The following is a 22,149-nucleotide window of genomic DNA, read 5'->3' as shown; positions in this document are numbered from 1 at the left end:
CCGGGCTATCTTAATGCTGTTTTTAAAAGAAATAGCTTCCTTATAATATCAATATTTCCTCAATAAAAGCTATTTTAGATCATTTTTAAAAAGGAAAAACAAGTTGTTCAATACTGCTAGGAATATTTACTGTTTGTCCCAGCTGAAACCTGAAAAGATATCTGAAAATGTCAGAAGTTGGCCATATTAGAAGCTGAAATTCAAGTTTGATAAGAACTTTCTTTAAGGCCTTCTCTTTTAAGATAGGAATCTTTTCATTTTCTATCTTAGTTGGAAATCTTCTCTCTGATGTAAAGAAAATTGAAAAGAATGTAGTTGGATCAGCCCCTTTATATCATTTAGATTGCAACCCAGTTCTTTGAGGAATTAAAAATAACTGACTTGTCTTACAAATTGAGTCCCCTTTAAAAAATTATGTTTTTATTGATTTTAGAAAAAGGAACGGAGAGAGAGAAAGAGAAGAGAAGAGAAGAGAAGAGAAGAGAAGAGAGAGAGAGAGAGAGAGAGAGAGAGAGAGAGAAAAGCATCTATCTGTTGCCTCCTGCCCAAAGCTAGGGCATGTGCCCTGACCTGGATTGAACCAGTGACCTCTTGGTGCAATGGATTTCAAATAACACCCGTACGCCTTCTCCTCTGATTCTAATGTAGAAAACAAGACGCAAAACTACCATTCTCTGGAGCATTTTCTCAGTCTGTTGAGATGTTGCTTCCCAGCAATTGTTGTCGGTTTGGTTCAGATAAACTCATAAAAGTTCTCTATAAGGTTTGGACGTTTTCTTACGTCAACAGAAAAAACTCACCTTTAGAAAAACATATGCAACTGACTTCCTTAAGGTCATGGCAAGTTCCTTCCCAGCTCTCGAGGTCTTTAGAGAAATGGTTGCCTTTTGATGTATTTTTGGATTGGCAGGCAAAGGCCATTGTTGCCTACTGGAAACCAACAGGGAGTCCCCTCTGTGGGGTGCGGAGAGAGGAGAGACTTTATTCAGTGGACACAGTTCCGGGGTGAAATAGCTTGTCTGTACAATAGCATGGCTGTGGAGCCACACGGGTGTGGGACAGCACAGCTGGGAACCAGCCCTGGGGAGGTAGCCCTGGCCGGGAGGCTTGATGTTACAGCTGAGATTGGTATTGCAGCTCCAGTTGAAGAGATACAGTTGATTGGAACCTGACAGTGGTAAGGCTGGCTTATATAGAGGAGTGCCTCCCATTGGCCCATTTCTATGCAAATCAGGACTCCAAATCATCACTGTTTGATTGGTCCAAATAGCACTGTTCTGATTGGTAGGTAAATAAGCAAATGAAGATATAACTGCACAGCCCTGATTGGCTGGGGTTGATTCAGGTCTTTAGCAGCTACCTTCCTAATGGCTCAGAGGTAGGAACATAAGTCTAACAGGCAGGCAGCTTGGTGCAGCTCTTCCCTGAAATGCAGCGATAATGAGTGACTTCTGTAAACAATGGCTGCTAGATTCTTGTTTTGAATTGGAGCCCAATTAACCGGGAGGATACTCTTTTGGCAGGTACATTCTTCTCTGGGTCAACAGGATATGTTTTGGATACAAAGGTCTATTCTTTGGCATCTTAAGGGCAGTATTTTGTTTCCGTTTTCTCCATGATTTCCTTTGGAGGTCATTGGCCCAGTCAACCCTACATTTTGCTCTTTCAATTTGGAGTTTTCATTTGTCTTGTTTTTCTCCTTTCTCTTCTTTCAGTGGCTCATCGTTTACGATTTATCTGTTTGTTGGGAGTGTGTGGGCAATGGGGAGGAAAAAGTGTATGAACTCAAATCTGTAACTTTTGAAAAAATATTTCACTGAGGACAGCTGAAGTTATGTCTCTTAAAGTTGTTTTGTTTTGTTTCTGAAAAGCGAATCTTACACAAAATAACTGTGTTTGAACACTAGCCTCTCCAGCCAGTCTTCAAATTGCATTTCAGAGGCCACAGGCTAAGGGACTTCAGAGCATCAACCCTTGTATATAAAGCACCAGGATTTGAAAAGCCAAGTGTGGTTATGTAAGGCAATATCTTAAGTAATGCAGCTTATACAATAATTTGTTTTTCCATTAAGATGAACACCGAGAGGGCTGTTTTAATTGTACAGTGAATGCAGGTGCAATGCAAATTCAAAACAAGTTTGAGGGCTACTTTATGTTAACCTGAGTTAGCTGCTTGGTGATAAACACGGTTTTTCATTCTGCAGAATCCTGTGGGGCTTCTAGGTGAACTGGACCTCGTTCCTCTGTCAGATGCAAATAATAAAATGCTAAAAATTTATGTCCTCTGGACTCACTGGTGTCAGGTCAGTTCCTAGGCATTTCTCTACCTCCCTTGGGTTACTGGCAGGAAACCTGTGGAGAGGGAGCGGATGCAAAGGTTCCAATTCCCAGCAGTAGAGCGCTAGAAAAATTTTCCACCCGTTCGTGAGCCCTTGCCTCCTTAGAACAGAATGTTTGAAACAGGGTTTCTCTTAGCTCTTTATAAAAACCTTTTTTCTCAAGGGCTTAAATTCCCGTACAGTGTTCAAAATACCAAGCTGATTTTCGCTTTACACCACCATGTGCTGAACTCCTCCCCTCCAGCCCTGAGGTTCTTTTAAACAAAATAACAATTAGGCATGGAAATTCTATGTAGGGGGGTTGAAGTGGGAAGCCAGGGTTGCAAGGGCAACGGACTACAACTCCCACAAGTCCTAGCGGGGCTGCTAGTCTACCTCCACCGCTCCCTCAGCCTCGCGCTTGCGCAGAAGGCCATGCAGCGTGAGAAGGGGGCGGGGCTTGGATAACGTGCTGGGACGAGGAGGAGGAGGAGGAAGAGGAGGAGGAGGAGGAGGGAAAAAGAGATCATAGACTTCCACCTGGGCCTAGAGAGTCTCCTAAAGTAGTGGAGAGAGGAGGGCGGGCGGGGCCCACCTTCAGTACTGGCCGCCGGCGGTATCATGGCGACCCGGAACCCCCCTCCCCAAGGTGAGCGGCTCGGGCCCGAAGGAGTAACTGAGACGCGGCTCACCACTGTCGACCTTGCTCCCGGGGCGCCTTTTCCCTCCCCCGTCCCAGGGCTCCGGGGGCTCTGGTTTTTGGAAGCAGCAGCTCTGCACACCCGTCAGAACTAGACTTGCCCTCCCCCCTCTCGGCAGAACGCAGGCGAAGAGCGCCCCCCGCCCCCCACACAGCCCACCGTCCAACGTGTTTTCCAGCCCGGACCCTGAAGTTGTTTCTTCCTGCCGGGCCTCTAACCGGCTCCGTCAGAGCAGGTCCCCTTCTTCCTCCCAGTGATGAATAGGGACCCTGCTCTGGCCCTGACCCTACCGAGATTTGGGGGTGACCCCTTATGCTGTGACACGGATCCGATTTGAGGGGGTGACTCCTTACCGCTGTGTAACTCCGACCCGACCCTATTGAGACTGGGGGTGGGGGCATCCCTCACTGCCGTGTATATAACTCTGACCTGGTCCTACTGAAATTTCGGGGCGGGGAGGGGGAAAAGGTGGGGTGAGTGACCCCTCACTGCTGTGTGACTCTGACCTGGTCCTGGCTTGGGCCCCCGGCTCTGGGCCTTTGGAAAGGAGATGGATGCTAGGCCCTTCACTCTTGAGGCCCAGTCTCAGGGACTGGATGGATCAGACTCTTAATGTTTCCACCTGGGTACCCTTTAACTGTGCTCCAGAAGTAACTGTGTAGGGCATTCCTGATTTTGGGTTGACATTAAATGTATTTTTCCCATTTTTGTATTTTGAAGACTATGAAAGTGATGATGACTCTTACGAAGTGTTGGATTTAACCGAGTATGCAAGGAGACACCACTGGTGGAATCGTGTTTTTGGCCACAGTTCTGGACCTATGGTAGAAAAATACTCAGTAGCCACCCAGATTGTAATGGGTGGAGTGACTGGCTGGTGAGAACATCTTTTTCATTACATTTCATTGCGGGAGCCCAGCTGCTGCCCTTCTGTACGAGCAACAGTTAGCCTGCCCATTCTGCAGCGGTTCTCAACCTGTGTGTCACGACCCCTTTGGCGGTCGAACGACCCTTTCACCGGGGTCGCCTAAGACCATCCTGCATATCAGATATTTACATGACGATTCATCACAGTAGCAACATGACAGTGATGAAGTAGCAACGAAAATAATTTTATGGTTGGGTCACAACACGAGGAACTGTATTTAAAGGGCCAGAAGGTTGAGAACCACTGCTAGTGGCTTCGCATTGAGGCTTTTCTCTGTGATATGATTAGTGCAGTCATTAGTGTTGGGTTTGGTGATTTACGCTGTTCCCTCCTCACCTTCCTTTGATTCTTTACATATTTCCCCCCTTCTCATATTTAGCAAATATAGTGCATCTGCTTCAGTAATAGTAGAGGGAGAAACAGATCAGAATTTATTGTGCATAAATAAGTTTTACTCGTTCAGTGCTAACAACTGGAAAAACCCATGAGAACTCCCGTAGTAGATCTGGTGTCCAGGATTATCAGCCCTGTACAGAGCAGTGTGAAATTCTCGGTACAAATTGTTAATAATGATCCAGATGATGCTGTTGATTTTTGTGGGCTAGTTTGGATTATAATGTTTTGAAGAACAGTTGTGGAACATGGAGTCTTCATTGGAATTAAAGGACTGACTGCTTACTCCAAAAATATTGTGGAGTACCTGAAGCAGTTAATAAGCATTAACCTAACTAGCGAACATTTAAGACCGCATGATTACATAATTGCTACTATAGACCTAATCCTGTTATTGTTAGATTAAAAGATTATCCAAATAACAAGGGTCAGAAAGAAGTTTGGCCCTTTATTTTGAAAATGTACAAGACCACAGAGAATTTTTGACGTTAGTGTGGGTGCTTAACTTGTGAATAAGCATTTCTCTTAGATGCTAAGTAAATCTATCTTACATTAATTTAAATATTTACATCGTTAAATTTGACAAAAGTAAAATTGATTTTTTAAATTTGTATTTACATGCACCTTGTAAATGTCACGTTATGGGAGACGCTGCTCATGGTGAAGGTTCTGTCATGCTGAGGTGCAGCTTTTATTCATGACATGTACTTATTAATGCTGCTTATGAAAAAAGCCTGTGATTAGAAGAGATGCCGTGTCTGGGCCCTGGTGATCCAGATGGTTCTCCACAGGCTGCTTGTATCTTGGTCCTCATAATTCAGGGTTTGGTCCTCTGCTTAAAAATACGCTCACAATGTACTGCCATTGTTGACTGGTTAATGAGTCAGGGCCTAAAAGCCCCATCTTAAGGAAAACGAAACAGTAATTGAGCAATAGAATTAAATCATTGTGTATAGACTCCTTATAGGTCAAACTCGTGAGAAGCCCCATTATTGGCAGAAGTTTGCTTGGAAAGCCTGGAGATAGAGCAGGGGAAGTTAGTAGGTTCATTGTAGTGGTTCATGCCGTTAGGCCAGTGGTTCTCAGCCTTGGCTGCACATTAGAATCTCCTGGGAATCTTTTTAAAATCCTGATTTCTGGGCCGCATCCTCCGGAAATTCTGTTTCTTTGTGACTCATGTTATGGCCTCACCCCATCACAAAGAAACAGAATTTCCGGAGGATGAGGCCCAGAAATCAGGATTGTAAAAAGATTCCCAGGTGATTCTAATGTGCAGCCAAGGTTGAGAACCGCTGCGTTAGGCAAAGGACAGACATGCTGTGGAGCACTCTTCCTGGGATATTGTTGACACCTGGCTGCTGCTTGCCGCCTCCTCTTCCCCTTCTGAGCCTTTGTTGCTGACTTCCCTACTGGGGGCAGTGGGAGGCGGGGAGAGGGGGTGGTGGTGGTGGTGGTGGTGGTGGTGGTGGTGGTGGTGGTGGTGGTGGTGGTGGTGGTGGTGTGTGTGTCTCCCCCCTTCATAATAATACATATGTTTGGATAGTAGCCGGGTATGGCCATGGAGCTGTGTAATAGCACTAATACTACACCGGTTTTTGCTGCAATGACTTTAGATTCAGAGTAAGTTTTTGCAATTTTCTTAGGGTATAAAACAGATGTACTATTGTGGCATACATTAAGGAAGAATTGTTAAGAGGTATTAACTAGTTAACAATTCAGACAGTTCAGGACATGAGTGGGAGGCTGCGAGTAGCTATAGGTTTTTGTTTTCTTTTTTTAAATATAATTTTACTAGAGGCTTGGAGCATGAAATTTCGTGCACTGGGGTTGGGGGGGGGGGCGTGTTAGGTGTCCCTCAGCCCGGCCTGTGCCCTCTCACAGACCTCGCTCCTTATTGCCACCATGCTCGCCACCACACTCGCCAGCTGTGAGTTCAGCTTCTGGGAGAGCAGCTTTCCCCTTGTGGGAGCACACTGACCACCAGGGGGCAGCTCCTGCGTTGAGTGTCTGCCCCCTAGTGGTCAGTGCATGTTATAGCGACCGGTTGTTCTGCTGTTCGGTCAATTTGTATATTAAGGTTTTATTATACAGGATTGATTTCAGAGAGGAAGGGAGAGGGAGAAAGAAACACCAGTGATGAGAAAGAATCATTGATTGGCTACCCCCTGCATGCCTCCCACTGGGGATCGTCGAGCCCACAACCCAGGCTCATGCCCCAACCATGAATCAAACCATAATCTCCTGGTTCATGGGTTGACGCTCAGTCACTGAGCAACACCAGTTGGGCTATATAGGTTGCTTTTTTTAATGATAAGAAATTAAAACTAATGTCAGGATGGGTGGTAGCTAGGATAGATGGGAGGAGTGAAGATTAGTTAGAGGGCCTGGAAGATTACTTAATGTGATCTGGAAACAAGGTAATTATGTCTTTGAGAGTGGAAAGAAGACGAGTCAAATAATGTTTTGGAGATAGATAGATATAGGTAAGGAAGCTGTGAGAAATGTGGGCTGAGGTGGGGTCATGAAATGGAACTCCAACTGGACCTGAAAGGGTAGAAAAGTTGTAGATGGGCAGAGCTAAATGGAAACCCTTAGAAACAGGGAGATTAATCGCTTGAGCAGTGCCGAGGACCTGTTTAGAATCTAATTGGGTTGGAGCAGAAGTTTTGGGTACAGTAAGGGTCAGCCAAGTGTGTAGAACATCTTGACTGTATTAAGAAAGCAAAACAAAACAAATCACTTTCATTATGGAGAATTCCAACTTCACAAATGTAGAAGGAAGAGTATAATGAACCCCTGAATGCTCAACATTGTTTCAGGTGCCAATTATTTTTTCCTGTAAATTCCCTTCCTCTTCTCTCCATTCCTGAAGCACATCTCAGACAATTTAGATTGTGCACTTTTGACTAGCTTAGATAACATTGAGGGTTTCTGAGTAGGTAAGGGACATGATCAAAAGAAATGGGAAGACATTAAGGTTTTATTAGGAAAGCAATGAAAAGTCGAAGAGGGAGAGAGTTTAACGCATCATTGATCTCGTTTTTTGTTATTTCATTAAAGGTGTGCAGGATTTTTGTTTCAGAAAGTTGGAAAACTTGCAGCAACAGCAGTAGGTGGTGGCTTTCTTCTCCTTCAGGTATGTCAGAGCTTTATTTACTTGCCTCTGCTTACGTATGTAGCCCTCGGAAAATGAGAAAGTCCAGTTTAGCTGTTTCACTCCTGTCCATTTTAATAGAAGACGGAATTTTTCTTTCAGACATCAGTTTATGGGAAAACTAAAATGAGTTTTGAAAGCTGGCATCTGTCATGAATGACAACTATGTAATACTTCTAAGTTTTTTAAACACAATGTGATCCCAATTATTAAAAAGACAACTATTAAAATTCATGGTGTCTCCTTTTTTTTTTAATTACTCACCCACATTTTCCTTGAAGCATCTCCCCAGCAAAATAAACATTTTACCAATAATATAAACCTACTCATCCTGACCATTTTAGACATATATTTAAAATTCATACATGGTACATAATATTCCAAAGGTCTCTCCTTCCCGTTTCCTAGCCATCAGTTTTCTGTCCCAGAGGAAATAACTGTTAGCAATTTCTAATATGTTTTTTAAAACTAGGGAACCATAATAATATAGAAAGTGGAAAATTGGGTTTAAAAAATCATCCATAATCCTATTTCTGAGGCCGGTTGGTTTGAAATTATAGTTTTATTCATGTTCCTCTAAGGTTTTAAAAAAAATGTTTTGCCATTACAGGGTGTTTATCAGCATGTTATCTGGGATCCATGTCTGTTAGGCTTTTTTTTTTTCTCAAAAATATCATTCCCTGAAGATCAGATATAGTAAATCCTAAAAGTGAAAATCTCTGGGAATGAATGTTAGCAACAATCTTAAAGATACAGGGGACTGTCAGTAGTACCAGATTTTAAAAAGATTGATGGGCACAGCAACCAAAATCTTAGTTCAGCACCTAAGCCATTGATCGTGTAATAACCAGTGTTGTTGCCTGAAGTATAAAGGGATTGAGTCTGGATGTGCTAAGTACAGATTTTGTGTTGTTTACCAAACAGCTTTACAAAAATGTTTTTTCTTTCTGTTAGTGGCATTGTTATGAGTAATTGCTTCTTACTTGTGGTAAGAGGTGAAAAGAAACATGGTTAATATCTAAATTTAGTCCTTTGGATAATATGCCAGCATTTGTATAGAAGAGAATCTTATTTAAGCTGAATTTGACTTTGGTTTATATAAATCAAGAATTAAGGTATCTAATTCTATAGCTATTTCATAACTCAGTTGTCATTTGTGTTTAGTGGAAAGTCATTTCTGTTTACTGAACTGAGGCAGAGCTTCCTGAAATGTTCATAGATAGAGGGGATTATACATTGCAGTTCACTCTGCATGTCCGTTTTTCCGAAGTCCATTTCAGTCCACTCAGTGTGCACCACTCATGTCCACCTTCTGCTTCTCCGGGCCTAGTCCACATATACTTGGAAGTCACTAAGCAGAAGAACATGGGACTTACCTGCATCAAACCAATTTTTCCCACAGATATGAGTTACATTGAAAACTCAGTAGAAGGAACAAAGAGGAAATAAGAGTAGCAAATGGCTTTTAGGCCAATTGCCTCTTATTCTTTAGGCCCACTTCCATATTTCTGTTAACTTTACTTATATTTACATATACGTATTAGTTTACTTAGAGCTTAAAGCTTTTCTAGTAACTGAGTAATAAGTGTTTTGTGGTAGGTATTACCACACTGCCATATGAAAATAGACAGTGGTATGTAAAACTTTTCAATTTATTTGTTCAGGCTTTTATATGCCCATAATGCAAAAGGTCAAATACGTGTACAAGGCATGTTACAGACTAGAGTAGTACACTGCCTTCCTCACTATCCTCCCATTTCCCTCCCCTTGAGGCAACTACTTTGAACTGTTAGCTGACTCTTAAAGGTGTTTTTCCTTTCTTCCTAAACAAGTTAATTGGACAGTTTTTGGTCTTTGAGTTTGAGGTGTTACCTATTGGCTTCCCATTATGGAATATGAGAATTTAGCTAGCATTTATTGAACTTCTCTGTGTGCCCCTCCACCTCAGTCTCCCACATTTGCATTCTCCCCCCCACCCCCATCCCCCCACATCATCTGAGTATTGTTATTTCATAATTGTGTTAGATCATTACCTGGAGTTCACTGAGCTTCTTGAATATGTAAATTTATGTATTTAATGATGTTTGGGAAGGTTTGGGCCATTGTTTCTTCAAATATTTATTCCCCTCCCATTTTTCTCCTGAACATGACTCTGATTATATACATGTTGGGCTTTTTGATAATATCCTGAAGCTGTGTTCATTTATTTTTTTCGATCTGTTTTTTAGGTTTTATGATTTCTAGTGATGTAGCTTCAAGTTCATTGACTCTTTCCTGTCACCTACCTTCTGCCATTAAGTTTATTCAGTAAATTTATTTCAGATATTGTATTTTCCAATTCTGGGACTTTCATTTGGTTCTTTTTATATTTTCTGTCTCCGGTGAGAGTTCTTTATTTTTAAAGTTTTTTTTTTTTAATTTTTATTGATTTCACAGAGGGAGAAGGGGAGAGAGATAGAAACATCAATGATGAGAGAGAATCATTGATTGGCTGCCTCCTGCACGCCCCCAACTGGGGATCGAGCCCGCAACCCAGGCATGTGCCTTGACTGGGAATTGAACCTTGACCTCCTGGTTCATAGGTTGATCCTCAACCATTGAGCCACACCAGCCGGACTGGTGAGAGTTCTTTTCATTGATTACAAGCATAGTTTCCTTTACATCTTTGAGCATAGTTATAATAGCCACTTTAAAGTCCTGATAATTTCAATATCTGGGTCATCTCAGTGTTGGCATCGGTTGATTTTCTACAACGTTTTTCTGTTTTATGATATATCACATAACTTCTTTGGATTTTATCCTGGGCATTGGGAATGTTAGGTGGTGGAGACTCTGGATTCTATTCTATTCCTCTGGAGCGTGTTGATTTGATTTTAGTCGGCAGTTAATTTGATTAGACTCAAATTGCAAACTCCATCTCACTTGTGGTGGGTAGCAGCTCAAAACCCAGTTTATTTCTTTTAGCTTAGGCAGAATGCTTGCTTCTGCCCCTTGCATGTGTGGCTCAGGACTTGGGTAAAGTTTACATAGAATTTGGGGCTCCCTTTCTCTAGGTCTCTCCTTTCTGGGAGCTGTTACTGTCCTGGGCTCTGTCCTCTAGTTCTTCAGGCTGGAGAGATGGCATATTTCCTATTGAAGTGTTTGCCATCCTGCAATTGCATCGTGTCCTCAGGATAAAGCCAGAAAAATGAGCAGCTCACCTTATATAGGTTACCCTTCCTACAAGTTTTAATTCCCCTTCAAAGTCCGCTTGCTTTTGTTAATTCTGGAGCCCTTGTATTTTAACCAGGGTTTATAGTTGCTCTTTATTTTTTAAATCCTCACCCGAGGATATTTTTTTCCCCATTGATTTTTTTTTTTAGAGAGAGTGGAAGGGAGAGGAAAGACACAGAGAGAAACATCAACGCAAGAGAGACACATTGATTGGTTGCCTCCCACACGCAGCCCTGGCGGCGGTCGGGGGTTTGGGGATCCAGCCTGCAACCGAGGTACATGCCTTTGAGCAGGAATCGAACCTGAGACCCTTCTAGTCCGCAGGCTGACACTCTAACCCCGGAGCCAAACTGACTAGGGCTATAGTTGCTCTTTACGGAAAAGTCCCAAAGGTTCATTATCATGTCCATGCAAATAGCTGTGTCAACTACTGCCAGGAAAACTTTCACTTGCCATTTATGTAATCAGCACTGTTTTGCTGAAGCTGGAGTTTGAAGTGAATACTGGAAGGTAAAGAAATACAGATAAATAAAATCTTCTATGTGGTCATTCAGAGTGAAAATGGAACCTAAGATTCCCAACCTATTTGTATAAAAGCAGATATTTTCATTATTGAAGAATTTTATGTGTGGTTCATAGTCAAAGTGATATATTAAAAGATTACAAAGAAAGCCTTAGCTTCATAGAAGTGATTTATAATGGTATACAAGACTTATTGTGTGATTCTTTATATTTTTATTTTATTATTTGGAGGGACTAACTGTATGAGAGTTTTTTCTTATGGTTAATAGGCATTTAGCTATAGTTTTATTAAAAGGATTTATGGCATGAAACTTGCATAGATTATATTTCTCTTACAGTCCACTTTTAAAATCATTTACCAGAAGTATTCTTAAGTTGAGTCAGATTTAGTAAAGAGCCTTTATCAGGCTACTTTAGATTTCTTTAGTGACCTAATAACTGATTGGTTTTTTTGATCCTTTATAATTAAACATCTATTTAATTAAAAGGTGCTATTAGCTGTAGCATTTTGGTAATCTGTCTTTTTTAGCTAATTACCAAATTCCAAAAGTTATGATAGCATTATAGTACAGTTATAATTTTTGGAATCTTTTCCTGTCATACACTATGCTTTTCTTAACATAGTGTTTATCACATCCAAGTAATTATTTATGTTTAATGTCTGTTTCCCCCAACAGACCCAAAGCTCTCTGAGATTGGAGACTTATGTCTCCCTTGTTCTTGGCTGTTACTTGGAGGTTTAGAACAGTGCTTGACACAGAGTAGTTACTGAATATCTGTTAAATGAGTAAATTAGCGGATAAACTGTGATTTCTTTACCTCTAAGCTTCATACATTTCTTGAAATCTGGATGTTCATATATTCCTGACTAATAGATTCGTTAGCAAACTGGTTGGTTTAGTATTACCCCCCTTTTTTCTTAAGAATGTGTTTTTATTGATTTTAGAGAGAGGAAGGGAGAGGTAAAAGGAGAGGGAGAGAAACATCATCAGCTGCCTCCTGCACGCCCCCTACTGGGGATTGAACTGCAATCCTGGCATGTGCCCTGACCGGGAATCAAACTGGCAACCTCTTGGCGCATGGGACAGTGTGCCCAACCAACTGAGTCACACCGGCCAGGGCAGGAATTAACCATTTTTATTACATTTTTGTAGATTGCTAGTCACAGTGGCTATGTGCAGATCGACTGGAAGAAAGTTGAAAAAGGTGTAAACAAAGCAAAAAGACAGATTAAAAAACGAGCAAATAAGGCAGCACCTGAAATCAACAACATAATTGACGAGGTAAGACCATACATTTTTGCCTCCCTTTTTTTAGCAGGTCTTCATTAGTAGAAAATGTGAATAGGGATTATCTTTTTGTAAAAAAAAAAATTTGGTATTTTTGCTTATGGAGTATTAAGTAGAATTTGGGATCAAGCCACCATGTAAATAGTTAACATAGTTTCCTCTGTTCATTTCCCACCTACTTTGAGCTACATGTAAAAGCTGATGACATTGTTCTTCGAGAATTTTTCCTCTGCTTTTACAAATGTGTACATGTATAGACAAGGTCTGGGAAAACTAAAATTACCTATATTTTTCTTGAGGTGAAATAGTTTGAAATGTTAGTTTAATAATGTTTTTATATATATATTTTCTTATACTGTTTAGAATTGAATACACCCTTGTTCTTGTTTTTGTTCTATACTTTTACTTCTTCCAACTTTTTATTTTGAAAAATTTCAAACCAGTTGAAAGTTAAAAGAGAAATACAGTGAATACCCAAATGCCTTTCATCTGTTCACCAAATTGTTTTGCAACATTTGCTGTATCTCTGTGTGTGCATATGTGTGTGAGATTTACACTATTTATTTTTGCTGAACTATTTGAGATGTCATGACTTTCACTCTTACTTTTAGCACATAACTCCTAAGAGTACAGATATTCTGCATGACTACAATTACCCTTATTATTCTCCCCAAATTTAACATGATAAATAGTATTTCCATATCACAATTTTTCCACAAAAATATTGTTTTATTTTTCCCATTTGGTTGTCATGTGTCTGAAGTCTCCTTCATTTTTATTATTTATTTATTTATTTATTTATTTATTTATTTATTTATTTATTTATTTTTAAATATCTATTTTATTGATTTTTTTACAGAGAGGAAGGGAAGGGATAGAGAGTTAGAAGCATCAATGAGAGAGAACCATCATGAGAGAGAAACATCGATCAGCTGCCTCCTGCACACCCCCCACTGGGGATGTGCCTGCAACTAAGGTACATGCCCTTGACCGGAATCAAACCTGGGGCCCTTCAGTCCGCAGGCTGACGCTCTATCCCCTGAGCCAAACCGGTTAGGGCTGAAGTCTCCGTTAATCTTGAATAGTCCCTGCCGGGGCTGACCAGCAGACCCCGAGCGGCAGATGAACAGATTGCTCTGACACACGTTTCTGTGAGAGAGGGTTAAGGGACTGTTTTGCTTTAGGAACAAAAGCAGCCCTGTTTGCCTGCCTCTTTAGCTTTTTATTGTCACAACAGCTTGAACTCAAATTAACCTCTACAATCAGCAGGGTAAGTATCCTTGAGAAAGCACATGCTTCTACAAGGTCAGGTCTTTAAAGATTATACATAGAGATTCCAGCAAAACACCCCGGGGGATCGGACTTGTTTGGAAAAGTCAAGGCAGGGGCAGCCAGCTTCGACCTCAGAGGCCCCCGACCTTTCCGAGAATCCTTACAGACATTCCAACCAAGTCCCGTGCTTCCCCACAAGTCCCCACATCTGGGATTTTTTCTTTCTTGCTTTCTTAAAAAATGTTTTGATTATAGTGAGGAAGGTAGAGGGAGAGAGAAACATTGATTGGTGTGTCAGAGAAATATCTGTTGGCTACCTCTGCACACCTCCTACTGGGGATGGAGCCTGCAACTGGGGCTTGTGCCCCAACTGGGAATTGAACCATGACCTCCTGGTTCATAGGTCGATGTTCAACCCCTGAGCCACACCAGCCGGGCACCTGTTCTATAGGTAGGTTTTTTTTTTTACCTGTGAGATTATTGCTAGGCTATAGCTTGGGGGCCTAGAACAGTGCTTGACACAGAATAGGCACTCAGTATCTGTTAAATTAACCTATTATCTCAGTAGCCAAGAAGCTTACTGGGCCTGGCTGGGAGCTCTGGGCTCCTTCAGTTTGTAATGGACAGCCCTGGCGTCTTGTGTGGTGGTTAGCACCTGCTCTCATAGGTGCACAAGAATTTTTGCTGAATATTATTAAATTGAGGAAAACATCTGAAAACAGTATTTAGCTCTGGATTTAATAGTATTTTTTTAGAATTTGCATCTTTATTTCTTTTTCTTATGGTGGTAAAATATATGTAACATAAAGTGGATCATTTTAACTATTTTTAAATGCACAATTCAGTGGCATTAAGTACATTCACACTTTTGTGCCACCATTACCACAATCCATTTGCAGAAATTTTTCATCATCCTAAACAGAAACTCTAACCATTAAGCAGTAACTCCCACAATTGACCCCTCTCCCCGCCCTTGGCAGCTAACCTCTGTTCTACTTTCTGTCTCCATGAGTGTGACTAGTCATGTGAGTAGAATCACAGAACATTTGTCCTTTTTTGTGTTTCTTATTTCACTTAGCTTAATGTTTCAGAGATTCACGCATCCTGTAGCATAATTAAGAGTGTTCTTGTTTGAACTTTATGTTTCAGGCGACAGAATTTGTCAAACAGAACGTTGTGATATCCAGTGGCTTTGTGGGAGGCTTTTTGCTAGGCCTGGCGTCTTAAGGATGTGAGTGTTCTGCCACAGCGGAGTCACTTGTGAGAAAAGAAGTCGTGACAAGGCGGCCTCTCAACATTACACGCCCCCGGGGTGACAAGAAGCAACTAGTCGGACAATTTCAAGTTCAAAAGTTAGCATATTGCCACCTGAAGTTTGGCAAACTAGTATCTGCTGTAAAACAACCTATATGGTATGTGTACAATAGTATTCCTGATCCAAATCTGGCTGTCATTTATTTAAATCAGAAGTTCTTCATTGTGCTTTATAGTAGTGCCAATAAAATAAAATTGTATTATAGCTGCAACATTAGGGCTGACTTTTTAAAAGATATGTCTGCAATAAACTGAACTGTAATGCCCTTTTGTGGAAGGATTTAGAAATAGTAGAATTATTAAAGATATCAAACCGATTTAATACCAATTTTTTGGATTGTTTTCCCTGTAAGTCTTAGTTTGATAATATAATAACTATAGTAAATGATTTTAAGGAAGGCTCTTCTAAGGAAATATTACATGTTTTAAGCTTTCTTTCTTTGATGTCTGTAGTTGTAAAATAACTTTTTGTATCAAGGCTTCTAAATGTTTTTTATTAATTTATTTATCCTGGCTGCCTGAGCAGAACTAATTATTCTGAGAGTACATATAGTTGGTTCACTGGTTTATTATATTAACTTCGAGTGAACCTCCTTTCTCGGTTCTAAAAGTCCCAATTATTATTTTGTCCTCTTCACAAAGTGGTAAAAATTACCTTAAAATACTTAGTAGTACAGTACGAATTAACTGCCTGAAGAACCGTGGTTTTCTATATAACTGTGAAGTTGCAGCTTAAAGAGAATTGTCTCCTTCATCTAGAGATACAACTGCTAAAACTTTCAAACTCTTGCTAGCATTGTGTTGGTTGCCCACTAGGCCATTTGACTTGATTCTCAGGGCCGACATCACACTCCCTCCCAGGCTCCTTTGCCCAGAAAAGCTTCCTGTATTGTTTGTTTTGTCCACAGAGTTCTATGTTGGAGTTGGGAAAACCTCAGAACAACATGTGTTGGAGTCTTCAGGTTGGAAAGGTTGCAGATATTTTAGTCTGTCTCCTTTGGATCGCCAGTCCCCAGAGTATATTTTGTGTATTGTAAAAATAAGGCATTTCATACTTTTGAATTGGGTACAGTCCCTGTGCTTTCATTATTGCAAGACTCCTTAAAATTGAATGTGAGATTGGTTTTCATGTTCTTTCTTTACTCTCCTTAGTGCCTCAGATACAATGCTAAATAAAACTCCGAAGTGGTTTTGCTTATAAATACTTGTTTTTTCTTCTTTAAGCTTTTCTCTGTTTAATCCTCACCAAGCTTTTCATTGCTGTGAAATTAAAAAGGTAAAATACAGGGTGGGGCAAAAGTAGGTTTACCGTTGTGAGTACGTGAAACAGAGTTTATTCTTGTATTATTATTTATTAAATTATTGTATTATTTTCCATGCAAATAACTGTAAACCTACTTTTGCCCCGCACTGTATTCTACATTAGGTAGAACCTTGGCCACGCTTCTCGGCACCATATCTGCATGACGTTTTCATCTGATATCGTTGGGCAGACCGTTGTGGAGAGTTCTAGTAGCTGGTTCGATGTGTTCATTTTGGAAATATTTATAGTGTCTGTTCTGTGTATGATACACTGGAAAGTGGGGGGAGGAACACAAAAATGTCTGCCCTCAAATAGAGACAAATATTTCTATGTGGAAAGTTATATAATAACATAGGGAAGCCATGGCCAGTATGGCTCAGATGGTTGGGTGTTGTTTGCCAGTTCGATTCCCGGTCATATGCCTGGGTTATAGCTCAATCTCCAGTGGGGGCGTGCAGGAGGCAGCCGATTGATGCTTTGCTCTCACATCGATGTTTCGCTCTCCCTCTCCCTCCCCCCACCCCCTCCCCCTCATTTCCTCTCTAAAAAAAAAATCTTTAAAAATATAATGTACATAGTTTAAGAAGTCAAATAGTATTTGACTACAAAGAAGACTTCTAAAAAAAGAGTACTTCTTTGCCCTAACTCTCTCCAGCTTCATGGCTTTTTCTCCACAGGAGTGTCAACTATATTGGTTGTTTCTCTTGGTATTAACTACAAGAGGGGTGTGGGTGGAATGCCAAAAGTTTCCACTACAGTAAGTCTAAGCCAGAGCTGCATGTGTAAAACAATAGTTATGTCCTCTTGGGGGTGGAAGGGCAATAAAACAAATGTAGAACTGGGGAGGCCAGGGGAAGGTCAGTGGGGGAACAAAGGAGACATATGTACTAATATTTGTAATACTTTAAACAAAAACAAAACACAAAAACAAAACAAAACACAAATGTAGAACTGGAATTGTAACATGAAGTCCTTGTATTGTTCCAAAGCATATTGATTAACCTCACATTGAAGTTGAGTATGTATATATGCATGCATGCATGATAAAATTTTAAGAGCAGTTCCCAAATGAATTGCTATTGGTTGTGAAAAGATAAATTTCAAACACAATAAGCAATCCCATATAAATGAAGGCAGAAAAGGAAGAAGAAAGAAGCATAGAGAAAGCAGAGTAAATAGGAAGTATAAAATAAGATGGTAAAAATAAATATCAGTAATCACACTTCAAAAGGAGAACTGAACAGAATTCACCATGTGATTTTATAGCATCATTCTACGTAGACTCAAGTAGTGGGATTAGAAGCATAGAAGAGGAAATGTTGATAATACGTTACAGTTCAGTGGAAAATTCTCCAAGCCTTAAGATGTAATAAAGCCTCTTAATTTTCCTTCTAATCTTCCCTCTCTGACCCCCAGTCTAGGGCAGACTGAGCACCTACTGTTTCTTATATCATGTATTCTTCCTTGAATTAATTATCTATTTGATTGAACTATTTTCTTGAGTACTTCTAGTTGTACTAGGAGGTAAACTTTCCAAGTTCTTGTATGCTTAAAATACAGGGTAGGGCCCTGACCGGTTTGGCTCCGTGGATAGAGCATCGGCCTGCAGACTCAAGGGTCCCAGGTTCGATTCCAGTCAAGGGCATGTACCTTGGATGCGGGCACATCCCCAATGGGGGGTGCACAGGAAGCAGCTGATCGATGTTTCTCTCTCATCGATGTTTCTAACTTTCTATCCCTCTCCCTTGCTCTCTGTAAAAAATCAATTATATATATATATATATATATATATATATATATATATATATATATATATATATAATACAGGGTAGGGAGAAAGTAGGTTTACAGTTGTGAGTACACAAAACAGTTTATTCTTGTTTACTATTTATTGTATTTTCCATACAAACAACTGTAAACCTGCTTTTGTCTCACCTTGTATTGCTTCTTCAAGGTTGACAATATTATTTCCTTAGAATTTTGAAGACATTATATTCTATATTCTGTCTGATGTTGCATGATGCCGGTTTGATTTTTAAATCTTTTTGGATAACCTTCCTTTTTTTTTTCTTTGAAAGGGTGGTCAATTTTTTTCCTTTTATCTTGGAGTTTTGAAATTTTGTAAATTTGTCTCTGACCATGAGTTTTTGAAACCGGAATTAGAGTACTTTTTTAAAATGCATGTCAGGTTTTTGGTTGTCACACAGGGGAGAGGATGCTGCTGCCATCCAGTGGGTGGGAGGCCAGGGACACTTCCAAACACCCCGCAATGCACAGGGTGTCCCCACAACACAGGGTGGTCTCCTCCAAAATGTCAGTAATGCCAAGGTTGGGAAACCCTGGTATCATCTGTTGTTAATAAACCTGGCAGAGTGTATTAAGCCAGAGACGAATCCCTTCTAGTTCCAATGTCCTCCAGGAGAGAAAAGGAGATTAATCCACAGGGAACACTTTCTTTAATATAATCCTACCAATAGAACCTCAGATCACAGCCTCATATGTAGCCCCCCATGGAGACCAGCATTGAAAGGACTCGCTCTCTAAACCTCAGATAATAGAATCACCAGAACCATCCTATATAATAAAGAGCTAATATGCAAATAGTTGTCACACCCTCATGCCATCACACCATAATGGCTCAGACACTCAACACTGAGGAGAGAGGAATGGGGACCAGCCAGGCACAAATGAGCTTTCAAGAGAGGAATGGGGACCAGCCAGGCTGCGGCCCGGGAAAGGGACAAGTCTCCCGCCCCGTGGTCCCAGGCGCCAGTGGCTGCGCCTGTGCCTGCAGCCTGGGAGAGGGACAAGCTGCATGCCCCGCGGTCCTGGGAGCCAGCGGCTGCACCTGTGGTCTGGGAGAGGGACAAGCCGCACGCCCTGTGGTCCTGGGTGCCAGTGCCTGTGGCTGTGGCCTGGGCGAAGCCACCCATCCACGGTCCCCTGCAGCTGTGGCTGGCCTAGGTGAAGCTGGCCCAGGTCCTGGGTGCCTGTGGCTGGCCAGAGGGAGGGAAGCCTGGGTCCTGGGTGCCTGCAACCGGCAGGAGGAGGGAATCCTGGGTCCCGGGTGCAGTGCCAGGCACAGGTGGTTAAGGGTGATCAGGCCAGCAGGGGAATAGTTAGGGGCGATCAGGCCAGTAGGGGAGCAGTTATGGGCAATCAGGCAAGCAGGCAGAGGGGTTAGGGGCAATCAGACAGGCAGGCAGGTGAGCAGTTAGGAGCCAGTAGCCCCAGATTGCGAGAGGCAGTCGGACATCCCCTGATGGGTCCCAGATTGGAGGGGGTGCAGGCTGAGCTGAGGGGACTGTCCCCCCTTGCACTAATTTTGTGCACTGGGCCTCTAGTAGAAAAAAATAAAAATGCATGTTAGGAGCATGCCCATGCCATTCCCTTCCTTTCTTTCTCCACAAGCACATACCCCTAACCTCTAAGGGACCTTGTGAGACTTGCAACCAGGGGAGCAATGGACAGTGGCAGCTCGTCCCAGGCTTCCCCCCTGAACCTGTCTCCAAGGCCCGCTTTTCTGTGACTTCCCAGTGAACCAGAGCAGCCCAGCCTGGGCTCTCCTGTTGATTCTTCTATGCCCTTCCTTGTTTCACTGTCTTAGGTGTGTTTTTGTTGCAGCCAATAACTTCTTACTTGCTTTTCTACACACACACATATCAATTGGTTGCCTCCCACATGTGCTCCCATCAGGGCTGGGGATTGAGCCTGCAACCAAGGCACATGTCTCAGACCGAGAATCAAACCTGAGACCCCACAGTCTGCAGGCTGACGCTCTAACCACTGAGAAAACTGGCCAGGGCTCTTTTTGCTATTCTGATTGGGTCTTTTTTGCTTCCTTACATTCCAAATTGCTGATTTAATTCTCAGCTTCATCTACTCTACTATTACTCTTTATTTCAGTTAGTGTATCCTTCATTTCTGACTGGTTCATTTTTATGCTGTTGAGGTCCTCACTAAGCTCCTTTAGCATCCTTATAACCTGCGCTTTGAACTCTGCATCTAGTAGGTTGCTTATCTCCATTTTGTTTAGTTCTTTTTCTGGAGTTTTGTTCTGTTATTTCATTTGGGACATGTTTGTCTCCTCAATTTGACCCCCTCCTGTGTTTGTTTCTATGTATTAGGTAGAGCTGCTACATCTCCCAGGCTTTGTAGTGTGGCCTAATGTAGTAGGTATCCTGTAGGGTCCAGTGGCACAGCCTCCCCAGTCACCCCAGCTGGGCACTTGAGGTGCACCACCTGTGTGGTCTGTACACCCTCCTCTTGTAGTTGAGTCTTGATTACTGTTGGCACATCAATGGGAGGGATTTACCCAGGCCAATCAGCTGCAAGGACTGGCTATGACCACTGACCATCAACCTCTGACCACCTTGAAGGATCATCTGTGCAGGGGCCCACTGCACAGAGAAGACCTCCTTCAGCAGGTCTCTGGTACCTACTGAGTCTGCCCTTGAGTGTGTTGCTTGGATGATGGTGCTTTGACGTGATCTGAAGCTATCTACTGGGTGCACTGGCTCTGGGGCTTCCCAGGAAGTACAGGCCAAGGTCAGCCACTGCCTGTGTTCTCTCTGGGGTCACCAGGCATAAACTACAGAGTGATCTGCAGATGGCTGCTTCTTGTGTTGGGTTTGGAGGTGCCCAGACGAGGCCAAGCTGTGAACCAAGGCTGGCTGCTGTTAGTGCCGGGACTTGGGCTACTTAACTAGAGGTATAGGACTTGCTGAGGCCAGATGCTGCTCGTTTGAGAAATTTTAGGAAAATCTGAAGCATGAGCCAAAACAGGTCATTCCTATGAATAAAACCACTGGAAACAGCTTGGATGGGCCCGAAAGTTGGGTGGGGCAATGTCTTGGAATCACCAGTGTGGAGCACACAGCATGTACCGAGTTGATGGAGTCTCAGATATGGTGCCTGCCTGCTGGCTCTCTGGAGGAAAGGCTCATCAAAGGAACAATGACTTCTGAGAGCACTTTTGTCTGGGAGAAAGCTGCCCCCATGTTCTTGCCCTGATGCCAGACAATTTAGTTCCTCCCTGTACGTTCCTGGATCCTTTCAAGCTGCTGCCCCAGTGCTGGAGCTCAGAGGGAGTGAGTCCAAGCAAGTCCGTGCACCGGCCCTTTAAGAGGGACTGTCTGAATCTCCCGCAGCCTGTGGCACTCAGCCACCATCCCTGCTGGGTTTTATAACCCAAAGTTATGGGGACTTATCTTCACAGCACTGGAATCCTGGGCCGGGAGCCTGGGGTGGGATAGGGGTCCCTCACTCCTCAGCGGGGACCTCCACAGCTGAGATAAACATCCTGGTTTTTATCTGCTACACGTGGGTGTGGGACCAGCCCATTCTGCATCTGTTCCTACCAGTCTGGATGTGGCTTCTTCTCTAATTGTAGGACTTCCATTCTGCTTGATTTCAGGAGGTTCTGGATGATGGTTGTTCTGTAGTTTAGTTGTAGTTTTGATGTGGTTGTGGATGAGAGTACCGTGTTTACCTACATCGCCATCTTGACTGGACGTTTCAACTCCTCTGCCCCACCTATTTTTGTAGACTTCTTAGGATATGCTATTGCCCATTTCCCCCTCAATATCATGGAAAGGGCTGCTCTAGACTGAATGTGTCCCCCTAAAATGTATATGTTGAAATGTAATGCCCAAGGTGATGATAGTACGAGATGGGACCTTTGGGAGGTGATTAGGTAATCCAGGCAGAGCCTACATGAAGGGGATTAGTGTCCTTACAAAA

General features: G+C 42.2%; 1 protein-coding gene across 1 annotated transcript; it reads left to right on the top strand.

Annotated features, from left to right (window-relative positions):
* Positions 1 to 2,808: 2,808 nt before the first annotated feature.
* Positions 2,809 to 16,306, top strand: FUNDC1 (FUN14 domain containing 1). Its single transcript, XM_059680594.1, has 5 exons — positions 2,809 to 2,967; positions 3,740 to 3,896; positions 7,401 to 7,476; positions 12,384 to 12,512; positions 14,940 to 16,306. Exons 1-5 carry the CDS (start codon positions 2,940 to 2,942, stop codon positions 15,015 to 15,017), a joined length of 468 nt encoding a protein of 155 aa, XP_059536577.1. The 5' UTR covers positions 2,809 to 2,939; the 3' UTR covers positions 15,018 to 16,306.
* Positions 16,307 to 22,149: the final 5,843 nt, after the last annotated feature.

This window comes from Myotis daubentonii, chromosome X (assembly GCF_963259705.1).
Source record: "Myotis daubentonii chromosome X, mMyoDau2.1, whole genome shotgun sequence".
Lineage (NCBI taxonomy): Eukaryota > Metazoa > Chordata > Mammalia > Chiroptera > Vespertilionidae > Myotis > Myotis daubentonii.
This window is presented reverse-complemented; position numbering and strand designations above follow the sequence as displayed.

Bases quoted from the DNA above. Each gene is read 5' to 3' on its own strand.
- FUNDC1 (XM_059680594.1), top strand. From the start codon at position 2,940: ATGGCGACCCGGAACCCCCCTCCCCAAG. The intron at 2,968-3,739 runs GTGAGCGGCTCG...TGTATTTTGAAG, and splicing joins CCGGAACCCCCCTCCCCAAG to ACTATGAAAGTGATGATGAC. The intron at 7,477-12,383 runs GTATGTCAGAGC...ACATTTTTGTAG, and splicing joins GTGGCTTTCTTCTCCTTCAG to ATTGCTAGTCACAGTGGCTA.